The sequence below is a fragment of the Gymnodraco acuticeps genome, unplaced genomic scaffold, assembly GCF_902827175.1.
Source record: "Gymnodraco acuticeps unplaced genomic scaffold, fGymAcu1.1, whole genome shotgun sequence".
Lineage (NCBI taxonomy): Eukaryota > Metazoa > Chordata > Actinopteri > Perciformes > Bathydraconidae > Gymnodraco > Gymnodraco acuticeps.
This window is the reverse complement of record NW_022990238.1, coordinates 7290656-7304406: the sequence shown is the minus strand read 5'-3', so window position 1 is coordinate 7304406 and position 13751 is coordinate 7290656. Positions and strand designations below refer to the sequence as shown.

General features: G+C 41.3%; 1 protein-coding gene and 1 long non-coding RNA gene across 3 annotated transcripts; one reads left to right on the top strand and one right to left on the bottom strand.

The window, feature by feature from the left end:
* Positions 1–478: 478 nt before the first annotated feature.
* rundc3aa (RUN domain containing 3Aa) lies at positions 479–13670 on the bottom strand. Of its 2 annotated transcripts, none has more exons than XM_034219911.1 (11): positions 13408–13670; positions 5043–5170; positions 4767–4900; positions 4574–4659; positions 4234–4323; positions 3291–3371; positions 3046–3211; positions 2785–2942; positions 2126–2239; positions 1872–1978; positions 479–1430 (listed from the first exon to the last, which is right to left on the bottom strand). In XM_034219911.1, the coding sequence occupies exons 1-11, from the start codon at positions 13512–13514 to the stop codon at positions 1291–1293; spliced, it is 1311 nt and encodes a 436-aa protein (XP_034075802.1). In that variant the 5' UTR covers positions 13515–13670; the 3' UTR covers positions 479–1290. The 2 variants fall into 2 exon arrangements, with proteins under 2 accessions (XP_034075802.1, XP_034075803.1); XM_034219912.1 differs by having other exon boundaries at positions 5055–5170.
* LOC117548548 lies at positions 6006–11602 on the top strand. Its single transcript, XR_004569349.1, has 2 exons — positions 6006–6436; positions 9110–11602. It is a non-coding gene; the product is annotated as an uncharacterized LOC117548548 (long non-coding RNA).
* Positions 13671–13751: the final 81 nt, after the last annotated feature.

Here is a 13751-nt window from a genome sequence, read left to right as displayed (position 1 = left end):
AATTCAGTGTTTTATAGAAAATAATGAGTTTAGATAAACAAACCTCATCTTCATTATTCAACAATAATGTAATTGTTATTTTCCTTTTATTCAGTTATATATTAGCTACATGAGATGTCGTGTTATTATATAAAACCACAGTCTGGTGTGTTACAGGCTCCATCATCTTAATGGATACTTGCAGGTTGACTGAAATGTTATGGCTAATGTCACTCAACGATTTCCATCAATCTGTAGAACATATTTCTCCAGTGCAACCTGACTTTAGTACTTGTTTACCGATAAGATACATTATATTTTGTATTATTTTTAACCACAAGATGGAGCCAGTATCTTTTTTTGAATCACTGCTTGATTGCTTCAGTATTACTTTTTGTTTCTCAGAAAGATTCAGTAAAGATGCCTGTAATAATACAAAATAACTGATTATGGCATCACCCTTTTTAATAACACAGTGCAATGTACACAGATACACACATAATGGAAAAAGGTTGTTTATTGCAACACAAACAAAACTGAAAATTAAATTAAAAAATTAAAAAAATAAAAATAAAATACTGCACTTTAAAATAAAATCAGATAATTTAATATATGTGGTAGGCTATGATTAAATAGATTGAATAAATAGGTGCACAGATTGAAAGAGTGTTTATTACTTAAGCAGGAATGATATGCACGTCCAGGCTGACCCCAGATACCATTCAGTCACAAACTTTAAAACATACTTCTCAGTGCTATGCCTCTGTGAGGACAGTCATCCTCGCCTCTATACGGATAATCTGTATTTCTTAAAATGATCCTCACTTCTCTATTTGCAAGTGGCTGCATCCAAAGAGCTTCAAGTGCTGTTTTGGTTACATTTTTGACAGATTGAGGCGCACAAACAATGCCACAAAGGAAGAAAACGGATATCGAAATAAGGAGCAACATTGGAATACATTTTAAGGAAATTAATTGAAGCTTTGGAAAAAGGTCTGAAAGGAGTTTGCAGAGAAATTGCATGATCGGGATTTACAGATAGTGGTTTTGCGAGAGTGTGAGACAGGAGTCGAGCGGATAAGGCGAGGTGAAGGGAAAGAACCAAAAGAGATGGATCCTTTTAGCTTCATGGTGATTTTACTCTCATGTGTACAAAAATCCAAAGATGGTGTCATGACTTTCCCATGGAGCTGTTGATGGTCTTGGTGCATTATGGGTTGGAGAAGGATTTTGGTCGGGTTTATGGTCATCGCAGCATCACCAGGCAGACAGGCTAGGGGTTGTATCTCTGTGGTCAATGGACTGCATCTCCTAGCTGGGAGTGAGCGCGGGGCTGGGCTCTGTGCTGATGTTCACCAAACACTCGCTGGACTTGAGGCTGGCCAGGGACTTGGAGCTTAAAGAGGCCAGAGAGCCACACAGACCCAGCATGGAGGGAGTGTTGTCTTTCCCTACAGGGACAAAACAGAGAAAATGCACAATCAAACTAAGCCTCTGATTGTGCATACTTCAAGCTGCCCACATGAAACACCATGAACAGCCATCAAGCCTGCCTTTGTACGGTGATGTATGTGCATGTGCATGGGTGGCTGCCTCTGAAAGGCTTTTATGCAGCTGTGGAAGGAGCGCAAATATATTCCTACTCGAGCAGAAATGTTGCAACTCTACAACTGTGTTTTTTATACTGGAATACATAGTAAGTAAGTCAAATGTAGTTGTAAAATGTAGTTTGAGAAATACATACACACTTATATATACACACAAACTCAACTGAAATCGGTTTTAGATAGACAATTAAAAACTAAATATCTCACATTTGTATATTGTTTCCAACTGTCGGATGAAGCCTACATGATGAATGTACAGCAGTAGCAGTAAAAAGGTCATTTTACCTGCTGAAGTCCAAGCAGCATCTCCATTCTGTCTCCCATCATTCCTCTGAGAGTCAGAGTTCAGACTCATTTCAGCAGAAAGCAGCTCCAAACTGTGGAAACTCCTCCTACATGGACAAAAACATAATCTCAGCCCAAATACCTGATGGTCTGTACATTGATTGCATCTATAAACATCTGCTTATGAATGCTATGTGTTTTATTTCCCAATAAGGGTCTTATATATTTAGATGAAGGAACTGACACCAGTTTACCTGCGGAAAAGCTTGACATCACCATGGTTGTTTGGGATTGTGGACCACTGGTTGACCAGCGGGATGGAAAGATCTTTAGCCAGATGGGAGGTATCACAGGGCATGAGGGCAGTGCTGCAGGACACACAGAGAGCAAATCATTCAGTTCAGAAGCAATAGCTTTCGTTTAGCAAGCAAATAGTATCTCAACGTCAAAGGTGGTGGCAATAAAAGAAAAACACACAGAAAAATAGCTAATGCCTGTTTTTTCAGTTTCCCACAGCACCTTACATTTCCTTTATCTACAAACAGACCAACTTCTTTCCTTTTATCCAGGACTGCAACTTGAAATCAGATGTTTCAGAGTAAAACATGTGAAGTATTGCATCATTAACGAGCATAATCAAAAATCTGATCCGCGTTAACTTTCAGTTTATTTTCATCTTCCTTATAAAAGAATGAGTTGTGTCATTAAGTAGGTCACTAGTGTCATTACACATTTTCTACTGAGGAACATTTTTGCATAAAAATAACAACTGTTTTTAGTTGTATTGTTATTTAAAACTTCTTTTAAAACAAACAAATGAATGTATTCCAAACAGTGATGCGATCTGGAGCACATGTTTATATTTGGAGCTTGTTATTTAGGTAAATGTAGTCGAAGTTTGTGTGTTTCTCACAGTTGTGCCTGCAGCTCCAGCACAACCGCCTCCAGCTCCTTCTTCTCCTGCTGGCTCTGCACCGTCAGCTCCTCCACGTTGGCTCTCAGGTGCTTGTTCTCTGTCTCCACATTCTTCAGCTGAGACTCCCGCAGGCGCACCAGCTCCTCCAGGTAACCCTGCAACATGAAAATAAGGAGACAAGTTTGTGTGTGTAGAAGCACACAGTGGAACATATCTATAAATAGCATTCATTTGGTTTTAACAGCTGTTGTTTCTCACCTTCTGGGCATAGACGATTTTAAACCTCTGCTCCATCTTGCGGCACTTGTTGCTCCAGCTCTCCTCGTCGGTCACCAGAGGGATGTAGGGATGCTCGGGGACGCTCTCCTCACTGTTGCTGCTGTCCACACTGTGACGGTCGTCCTCATCACTCAGGTAGTCGTAGCTACACAGCACAGAGGCAACAGTTATGCAAAACTGCACACAATGTGATGCATAAACTGGAGTTACTGGATCAATCTCACCTCTGAGTGAACTTCAGGTAAGGTGTGTAGTCGATAACAGCTGAGGATTTCCCATCCAGAGTCTCCCCTTTTAAGCAAAAACTGCACAGAAACAGAGACAAATCCTATTTAACAAACCTGAAGGGTGGATATTATCATTAAATATCAATGTTTTTAAATATAGAATGGAGCTACAGTTTGGTTTTATATGTATATAGTCTGCATGTACAATGTAAGATATAATAACCCATTTTAGTACCTCAGCCAAGGGGGATTTGGCTTGTTTGTTGGTTTGTCAGCAGGATTGTGGAAAAGCTACCGGCCCACTTTTCGTGAACATTAAAGTATATTCGAATCATAAGGTGGATACATTCATTATTTTTTTTCACTTAGGGAAACGCTCTGTGTAGAGGTCTTCACTCTGAAGTGAGCTTCTAGTAGTGCATAAATGTCAGACGTACTTTCCTTTACATAATTTAAACAGTAATATATTAAACATGAGAAAGTGCATACACATCATCAATGTATTATTCATGAATACATACTACCTACTAATACCTTAACAGTTGCTAAATGTAGGTGTAGAAATGTGGGGTACATGAGGTCAAAACATATTTCAAAAACAGTGAAATTATATTTATTTGATATATTTCTATAAAAAAAATATAAAAGCATATGCTTTAACTTATTATTTCAGTATTATATGTTAAATTATACTCATAAAATAGAATAAACTTTACCCTAATGTATATTATATCTTGAAGACTCCTAACAATAATTCCTAATTATTGGTTTGAAATGAATGGAACAGGCAAGAAAAGGTTCAAAGACTAACCTAACTTAGGATACTTATAAAAGCTTTCAAATATAAGCCACCTAACTTTGTCAATTTAAAAGAGCCTGGTGTGTACTGGTTCATGTACTTTCATATTTAAAGATCAGAGTATGCAGTGTAGCTCTTTACCTGAAGTCAATGGCACTCAGTCCAATCAGCATGCCAGTCAGGACCTGCGCCTCTTCTCTCAGCATAATGGCTCCATCATCATAAAACCTCCTGTCAAGAGAAAGAGTGGTTTCATCTCAGAACTTTAGGATATAATAATGATAAAGCTGTGAAGCCTTTTACATTTTTTGATGCTAAACATCTGTAGGAGCTGTGCACGTCCCTCAAAGAAACGTAGGTCTTTGAATTAGACTGATTATCATGAACAGCCATAACCACCAAGAAGCAGGTGTCACTTCAAAATCCAAAATATACAGAATAAGAAATGTATTGTATGTCCTTTTAAATAATGGATTATGACCTGGTTGTTCTTGTGTCCCTCAGAGCAGTGGACACATATTCAGACAGACGTTTCTCCATCAGCGCCACCCGAATCCATGCCCGCCCCTGTAAGACAACATCAAAAGTGAGTAGGAACAGATGGCTTTCTGAGCGGCTCTGTCTTGCAATAACCCACACACATACACACACAGTTCTGCATAAAGTGTCCTTGCCTTGGCTCGTGATGTGCTGATGTTCTCTATGTTTTCGATGCTGGCGATGCAGTTGTTCTGCACCTTGCCGCACGCCAGCCGGATATACTCCCAGAAACTTCGCTGTCCATCTGAGCTGAACCAGCTTCCTGAACCTGATACAAGATCACAACACAGCAATGCATCACATCTGCTCTGAATACATGTATGCCCCACTTGTTTTAAATATTTTCATGTTAATATACATTTGTCTCATGGTGGTTAGATTTTTCCATCCATTTATGTGCCATATGTTACCTGCAGTGTTACCTTTGAAGCGGTGGCTGAGGATGTGCTCTAAAATGGCGGCAAAGTTAATAAACTCCTCGGAAGAGTCGTCTATGGGCTCTGCTGTGTACTTCTCTAGGAGAGTCTTTACAGAGAATCTGAAAAGAAGCAGACAGAGAAAGAAGAATTAGAAAAACACAAGACGGAATGGAGAAAATATGCGAAATGAAGTGAAGGATTTGGACTTTCTGTTGGTTGTGCGTTGCACTAGCGGTTAAACTGAAGCCTTTTACTGTACCAGAGCAGACAAATGTACTACTGTATTTGAATCCTTCAACAATAGCGGTGAGGAGTTTTTTTTCTCTTTTCTTTTTTGGGAACCACGCCATCTTATTGTACTGAGGTCACCCCAATTGTCTTGTGTACTGCACAATGTACCCCTTAGTGCTTTGGCAGTGTTATCATGAAAACAATACAATTAACCCCCTGTCTTTTCAGCCTTTGTGCACGCTGTGCTTCTAGGTCCCCTTGGGTCTTGTCTCTCTCAGGGACCGGCCAGCATCAAAGAATAATCCAATAACCCCCCCCCCCCCCCCAATCTTTACATGGTGGTCTGATCTATTTAGGGCAGTCGCAGCCACAGTTTAGGGTTTGTTTTTTACCCTGCTGCCACACAGGCAGTGGTGCAGCGTTCATGTTAGGAGCCAGCATTCAGGCACGGGCTCGGGCTGACTGCCGCTGCTTCTACAATGGGAAATACTAGCATCACCGAGGGCAAGACTGCCATGGCAGTGGGAAGCACCTCCATAGCCAGGGGAAAGACTACTGTAGCCGTGGGCAACTCCTCCGTCTTCAGGGGAGTGACCACCACCTCCATGGGAGACTCCACCATCCAAAGGCAAAAGACGACGGTGGCTCTGGGACGGGCCAGCTTCAGCCGGGGAACCACAACCACCTCCTTCCGCAAAGCCTTGATGTCCAAGCGCAAGAACACCTAAATGGACAGGACCCCTGAAGCCAGGGCCAAGACACCCAAAGCAGCCAAGCCGTCCAAAAAAGACTCTAACAATGAGTGGAAAACCACATTCTTGTCAAGCAAGACCTCCTTCACCAAAGGCAGGGTTTCAATCCTGAGGACTAAGTATGCCATCTCCTGGGGTAATTCCTCGATCTCCTGGAGCAGAACCACCGTAACTTTGGGCAACACCATTGTAGCGGTGGGCAAAACCTCTGTCACACGAGGGGAGAACACCAGCTCTCTCGCTACTCTGACCTTCACCCATGGGACCAAGTCTGTGTCAGTGATTAAAACCACCCTCATCAGGGGCAAAGAAACGCACAGCAACATCTACTGGAATTTTCACACATGATTCCGCCCCACAGTTTAAAACCCAAGGATATTTCTATCTGCTCAGTTTTAGCAGGTCAGTAGTAAAAGTCAATACAAAAAGAGTTGCTCTGCTTATGTTCAGTGTGTGACATCATCTGTTACCTGTTTGCACAAGGTGCATTTGCAAGTAAGAAAGTGCTAAGGGAGTAGCAGAACTAATGGGTTTGCAATCAAGAGTGAGATTTTCCAAAGCCACGCTGAGTGTGTTATGCAAATGTGACAGCAAGAGATGTTGTTTTATGGTGTGTCTGCTTGGCAGGGAGGGAAAATGTGTAACAGTCGTGTGGGATGTATGTGGTGAAGCACAAGAGAGTGTGTGTGTTTTTCATCAGCACTGTTCTCCTGTACATTGTGCATGTACAGTCATCAACTTGTCAACATCTTTGGTGCAAATGTAGTATTTTAACATTGGTTGTTAGCCTGCATTTCCATTACATAATTTTTCTCCAGAAAACACAGTTTTGAACTAGAAAAACTGTAATGTAACAATGCTCATAAAGTAACATGTTTAAACACTGCTTGGCTTGAGTGTTTTGTAAATAGATTTGCGTTTTTGTGGGATATAATATAACCTAAATGACATAAATGTTAGAAATAAAAGACTCAAATACTCTAATGAGTTGCAAACAGTTCAGCAAGGACACAAATGGGTAGTAAACAGCATCTAAAGGGACCACACCCATATTTTAAATGGAGGGACAACATAAAAAAGGAAGGGTGTAATTAAAGCCTCAGCTTCACTTGGAGAACATGGAACATATTCATCCTTTCTCTTGTCAAATCTGTAACCATGCCACTGATTTCACATATGGTATATACAGCCGTATACAGAGGCTATGTCCTACAATCAGAGGCTATAGGGAACAATGGCTCAGAAGAAAGTGATGTCACCACAGATTGCCCCCGTTGCAACAATGTGTCCTTCAACCGTCCGTGTCGTCGTGGAGATGGGACAATCACTCCACTGTCCCGTCCCCCCAGATAGGCTGTGGCCACCTACGGCTGCCTCTGTCCATTCACAGGGACACATGGGTGGTATGTGGCCTTCCACAGCCCACGTCGATCATCTCAAGGAAGGCATTATGTGACACGGGGGTCGTGCTATCCACGCTTAGCATTCTGGTCTGCTCTGGACAGTAGCTGATGTTACTATTACCGCCGAGGGGCAGAGCGGGACGTGCTGCATGAGTGTGCGATGCTTTGCATCGAGTGAGCCCCAAAACCCGTCCTCGAATCTGGGTCAGGAAGACAAACCTCTCAATGGGCAACACCAGCTTCACCGAGGGGAAGACGGCCTTAACCCTGGGCAACACCACCATAAAGAGGGGAAAGTCCAAGATTGCCATGGGGGGCTCCTCCATCACCAGGGGCAAGAGCACAACATCCCTGGGCACCTCCACCATCACCAGCGGGAAGACCAAGATCGCACTGGGGGGTGCCTCCTTCAGCAGGGGCAGCACCACCACCTCTTTTCGGAAAGCCCTCTTTCCGAAGCGCAAGACTCTCTAGATGAAAGGGGAGCTCATTGTGGGGTGGGGGGACTGGCTCAAAATGTCACAAGAAAGAAGAAAGAAGTATCAGAGAGAACAATTGGACATCACTTCAGAATCTGCACGGGGTCTGTTCCAATTGAGAGGCAAAACTGGAATACATTTACTTTTGGACCTTTGACTTGTTTAGAGCTAAGCCGGATTTATCAAGGGAACAGGTCAGTGGCATCTAAATTCTGTCTCATGATGATATCTGCATAACAAAGTGGGATGTTAGGATGTTATGTGCTGTATTCAACCATGACCCAAAAGGTAAGAAATCCACTTAGGTGATGCCAGTTTGCTAGTCAGCACAAATATTGTGTGTTGGGGCAGAAATTCCCAATCATTGTCAATTGAAACTTCCCAAAGAGATATGTTCCTTTGAAATGACTTTGTCTTAAGGAATCCCATCACTAATGACATTTTGTTCGATATGATTAAGTCTAAGACTGTATTATTTATTACGTCTAAAACTTAGGATAAACAGTGAAAAATATGGTCAAATCTGGTTATTTCTGCAGACTTCAAATCACAGAAAATTGTAAGAAATCAAGCAAATTCCTCATTATGCAGAGGGCCAAGCCCTTGGAAAACCACCAAGTGCTCCCATAAGTTACCCATGCCCAGTATAAGCCTGTCATAAATGGCTGCATGTGTGTTGATACAATAACATTTTGAATCAGAATAGATGAAGGGTTAGGGTTAAAAACTGTTGCAAAAGGCCATATCTAACCTGATAAGCAGCGTTATCTCAAGGGGAGTATTATAGCAACTTGTGAACTGAAGTCCTTTGATCTGAAGGGGGATTGCTGGCATTCCTCAAATGCAAATGGCTGGAGTGGAATAGCATAATGTTCTTGGTACGATTTGACACTGAAAAACAACTGCAGGGCCTTCTGACAAGCTTCTTTTGTGCCCCCTCTCACTCAGCCTGGGCTGCAGCCAAGCCCACTCTCAGCTGAAATGCTCTGTTGTTCTCCTCTCTCAACCCTCTACTGTACTTTCACAAGTGTGTTTGATCAGTAGCTCTGACCTAAGATAACCAAAACTGCATTTATCAGCAGTGAAACCTAATCCAAACACATAAGGCTTCACATTAACCCTCTCAGATTCCTTTTTCTTTCCCCTGACTCCTTTCTCTTTCTCTCTCTTCCTCTTCCTGTCTCTCTCTTTAGTCTTGGCATAACCAGCAGGATCAGATGACACAGGCAGACTCCTCACTGGCCGCAGCATTGTGTAACACCAGCCAGTGCTGTTGTTTATCGTCCTGGACTGTCGGGGGAGACGTCCTGTACTGGATCTGCACAGACAGCCACAATAAAGAATGCTGTGCGCTTTGATAAATATTAAGACAAGAAATTAGAAAATATGGCCCAATAAAAATAGAAAAGACTTAAAAATGCAACTTCAGCAGGGTGTGTCTCTCTCTCACCGGCCCCGTCTGTGAATTGGCGTCCAAGCAAAGTGTTTCATGGTCAGAGGAGGTGAATAGGGATTAATGTGCAGTGAGGACAGTGAGGGCATTGGGCGGGAAGTGATGAGAGTGTAAAGCAGGTGTTCGTAGGGTGAAATGAAGAATAACAGGGTGTCACAGAGAAATTGCTGGTGGGAGAGAAGGCTGATCCTATGCTGAGATAAAAAAAAATGGTCATACCTGCATATATTACTGCTGTAATTTCACATACTTGATGGTATAATGAATAGGAAATAGGGGAAGAATGCAAAAAAGGCTGCACAAAATCTGAACTATAACACATTGTCATTCCAGACATGAAAATAGTTGTTTTTATTGTTTCTTTCAAATTAAACTGAGAGGTGGAATGTGGCACCTTTTACTTTTGTTTGGGATTTGCACAAGACATTTTGTTTTCCTCTCAGGCCACGCCCCCAGAAGGGCTCAAACCTTAGCCAATATGCAGCACATCGCAAAGGGATAACACCTTACATCAAACCTGTCAACTCTCACTCATCTTATCTATTTTTTCTCAGGTTCCTCGTGTCCACGGCAACACTGCTCCTCCTGTCATGGACCACTTAGCCAGACACAAGCAACAAAACAGTACATTTTGAAATATATCACAGACCAACAAGTCACCTTTAAACATAGTGCCTTGTGATGTTAAACAATGTTTTGGCTCGGGTAAATAAACTATAGATGGATGGAAATTCCCAATGACTAAAAGAGAAAGATTCAGCCCTCCCATGTTAACATAAACCTGTTGCTAGTGGCAACAGCAGAGACACTGCAGATCACAATGACACTGCTGTCACCATGGACATGATAAATACATCACAAGTCTTTCTAAAGCCATTAAGACAAAGCCCCTCTGATTTGTTCTGATGTGGTCAGGTATTAAACATTATTATAGCTAAAATCTTTAAGGTCAAAGTATAAAATGTAAGTATTGTTCTGGTGAAAGCATTTGGATAAACTCAAAAAGGCCTGAATATTCTGCTTAATAGACATTTTTAAATCTGTACAACTGACTTTGTTATTCTAAATTTTAAATATTTGTGTGTTTAAGTCTCTGAAACTGTTCCCTGTGGTGATGCAAATGTTTGATCAGGTTTTTCTTTATTATACACAAATGTCTATTGCTGTGCATATGTGTTTTTAAGAGGACACTTGTCAACACAAGGCACTGAAACATTGAGCAGATCTCTGTGCCTGGTGCTGGTGACCCACATTATGCCAGATCATGTGAATACACTTTCTTTTTCTGATATGCCAGTTTGTTTTTGTTATGACTTCCATTAACAGACAGGGGAACATGTGACATTTCTGGACCCTAGACCTAAGCAAAAACAGACCCCTTTTTTCTGAAGTTCCACAAAAAGACATATAACTATATCCAACGACTTGTTGGGAAATGTTAATCTCTGTGTGTGCCGATGGTATTTTAGATGTGTATGATGTGACACTGAGGGAAAAGAGGTCATACTTTATATACACACAAACAGTTATAAGGGGGAAATAAAGGCTTGGCCTGCACTAATCTAGCACTAACGTCAGCTCAGTTACTGTGGCCAGGCAGCAGTTAGAGCTGTGAAGGTAAATGTGTCTCAGCAGCAGCACAGAGCCTGGATCCTGTGCTGCACCAACAAGACGCCCAGTCTGCTTTAATGCACAGCTACTGCTGATTCAGGATCTCTCTCCTAAGAGATCGTACAAACAACTTTTGACTACTTGAATCATCTCTGACCAGAATGGCATCAAGAAGAAACACATTTTGCTTTAAACAGGTCAGGAAGTACATGAAAGATGCAGATGCAGCGACACAGACACGCCTGGAAGAAGATGCCCTCCAACTGAACCTAATCAATGTCATGTAGTTCATTAGAAGATGGAAAGAACATGTAGTAAGCATTACTGATGGAAAGCTGTTTAAGATTTATTTATGTCTTGTCTTGTCTGTTTGTCTTTAAAAAGCCTAAATTATTAAACTGGTTATTAAACTAGGGTCAGGCCAACCCGAAAACAACAATGTTTTTGTTCTCTTGCTAAACTTTCTCTGTTTTGTAAGTCAATTGTGATACTTTTCTTTCTTTGCAGGCATGCTATGTGTTTCATTGTGTGTTTAGCTTTACTGTACCTGTCACTAAAATGCAGACAGGGCCTTGGATAGAAAGGTACTGGAATAAAAACGCTTGATTGCTTGTCTATTTAAGTGTCTGGACTTTGTCTTTTTTAGTTTGTCACTATGTACATTCACTGTATATAAGAGACAACACAACAGAATGGAGGTAAGAGTGACGTGTGGATGCATGATAAGAAGTAATTATGTTGCAGTCTGATAGAGTCAAGGTGCAAATCAACACCCATTTCAATGCAATAATACATTTGATAAGAGCATTATAAAAGGTATGAAAGTAAAAATGTAATTCCTACAAGGCTCTTGTGATATCACAAAACATTCAAATACTATTAAACATAATTATAGACAGACAGTTGTTTTGGTTGGCCAAAACTAGCTGTATGAAGACATTCCCTCAGGCTCTATGAAGACAAATATTTTTCACACATTTTATAGACGAATAACAGTAACACAAGTGAGTTTTGTAGCAATATGAATTAAAGACAGTACTTTATAAAACACTGAGACAATAATAAGAAGCTTTTCATGACTACAGTTTATTTGTAGTTCACTTATCTGACATCAAAAGGGATATACTGAAAACAACAGCTACTCAGTATCCCTTTTGAGAATAATATATAACTTAGATTGAAATTGTTGGAATATCAATGCAAAACATTGATGTATGTGTTTTGGACTAAAACACAGAAAACAATAAACGATAATTACTAATAATATATCATTGAGTCCATCAGACACTATTTAGTTCATAAAGGATATTTTTTGAAATACTACAATACATTTTAAGCAAACTTTTCTCTATGAGACGTCACACAGGCTTCAGATCCTGGGGTTTCTCTAAAGAGATAAGAATAAAACACTTATATTAATGTTACACGAAATAAACCAAATGTGTTTAGAATTGCTTTTACATTTCAAGTGAGTATTGGGTACATTACATTCATGTCCTCTTGGCTCATGAACATTTCTACATTTTAAGTAAGGTCAAAAAAGAATAGAAACTACTGACTTAGATCATCCCTCAGTATGATACACAACAGATGACTTAAAATGTCAATCATACCCGAAAAAAGGAAAAACATGACACCAGTGTGGATGAATCCTCGTCACTGGCAGAGCAACATTTAAACACTAAATCAGAGGGATGTAATTTACATGAGCAACTGAACCTCTCATCAGGTGAGTTAAAGGACCTCTCAGCTCTCTGGTGCACATGAGTGTACATCCCTAACCTTTCTGATCGCTGTATGAGACCGTGATTCTATGACTGCACATCACATCATAAGCACGCACTGTAGTGTATAGGCTGATGGCTGGTGATGGGGGAGGAGTCCTTGCTCTGCTCCCAATGCCCTTGTCCCATTCAGACACACAACCTCACTGTGATGGAGGAGGACACCTGCTATGAGGTCTGGTGTTACAGACAATATTAACCCACTAGTCTCATTGTTTATCCTTTACAGCTGTATCTATCAGTACAAACAGGAATCAAGCAGGTGTATCAACCTGTTAAACAAAGGTTTAAAAGAGATCCTGCATAAATGCCACATCAAAATATGGAATTTGGAGCAATAATACAACAAAGTGCATCCAGGAAAATGCAAAGGAACACATTCAACATGAAATGAATACTGTAGGTCTACAAAAAGTGTGTGCAATGGCGGGGTATGTGAAGGTGAACATGCACCTGCCTCCGTTTCCTCCTTAGCACTTCTAGAAATATGTCCATTTGCCTGCATTACTGTCCATCTAAATTGGGTCCCAGAAAAAAATGTACATCCCCCACTGTGGAGACATATTACAATTATGAATATGGTAGCATGCAAGGACTGGCTCTTGCAGATTATGCTGTAAATAGAGGGTGTCGTGATGTATACCTGCAAACAGTGATGAGGTTTTTCCGCTCCAAACCGACGCTCCGAGCAGACGCCTTTTTCGATGTCAGACCCATAGCCATTGCTGTGTGAATGCAGCCCGACTCCATCCAGCGGCGGCCCCGGGGCCTCTTCGGGATCCGTGCCCAGGCCAGGACCCCTCCCTCAGCGGGCCCAGTGTCCTACAAACACCCGCTGTCCTTTGCGGGGAGCCACGGATGCTGCTGCTGGAGGAGGAAGACGGGAGAGCGACGAGCAGCGTGAAGGGAGAGGTGATCAAATGTACCAATTCCGGTCAACATTTTCAAAATAAAATCGGCCTCAGGTTCTACTGTATTGATACCTTT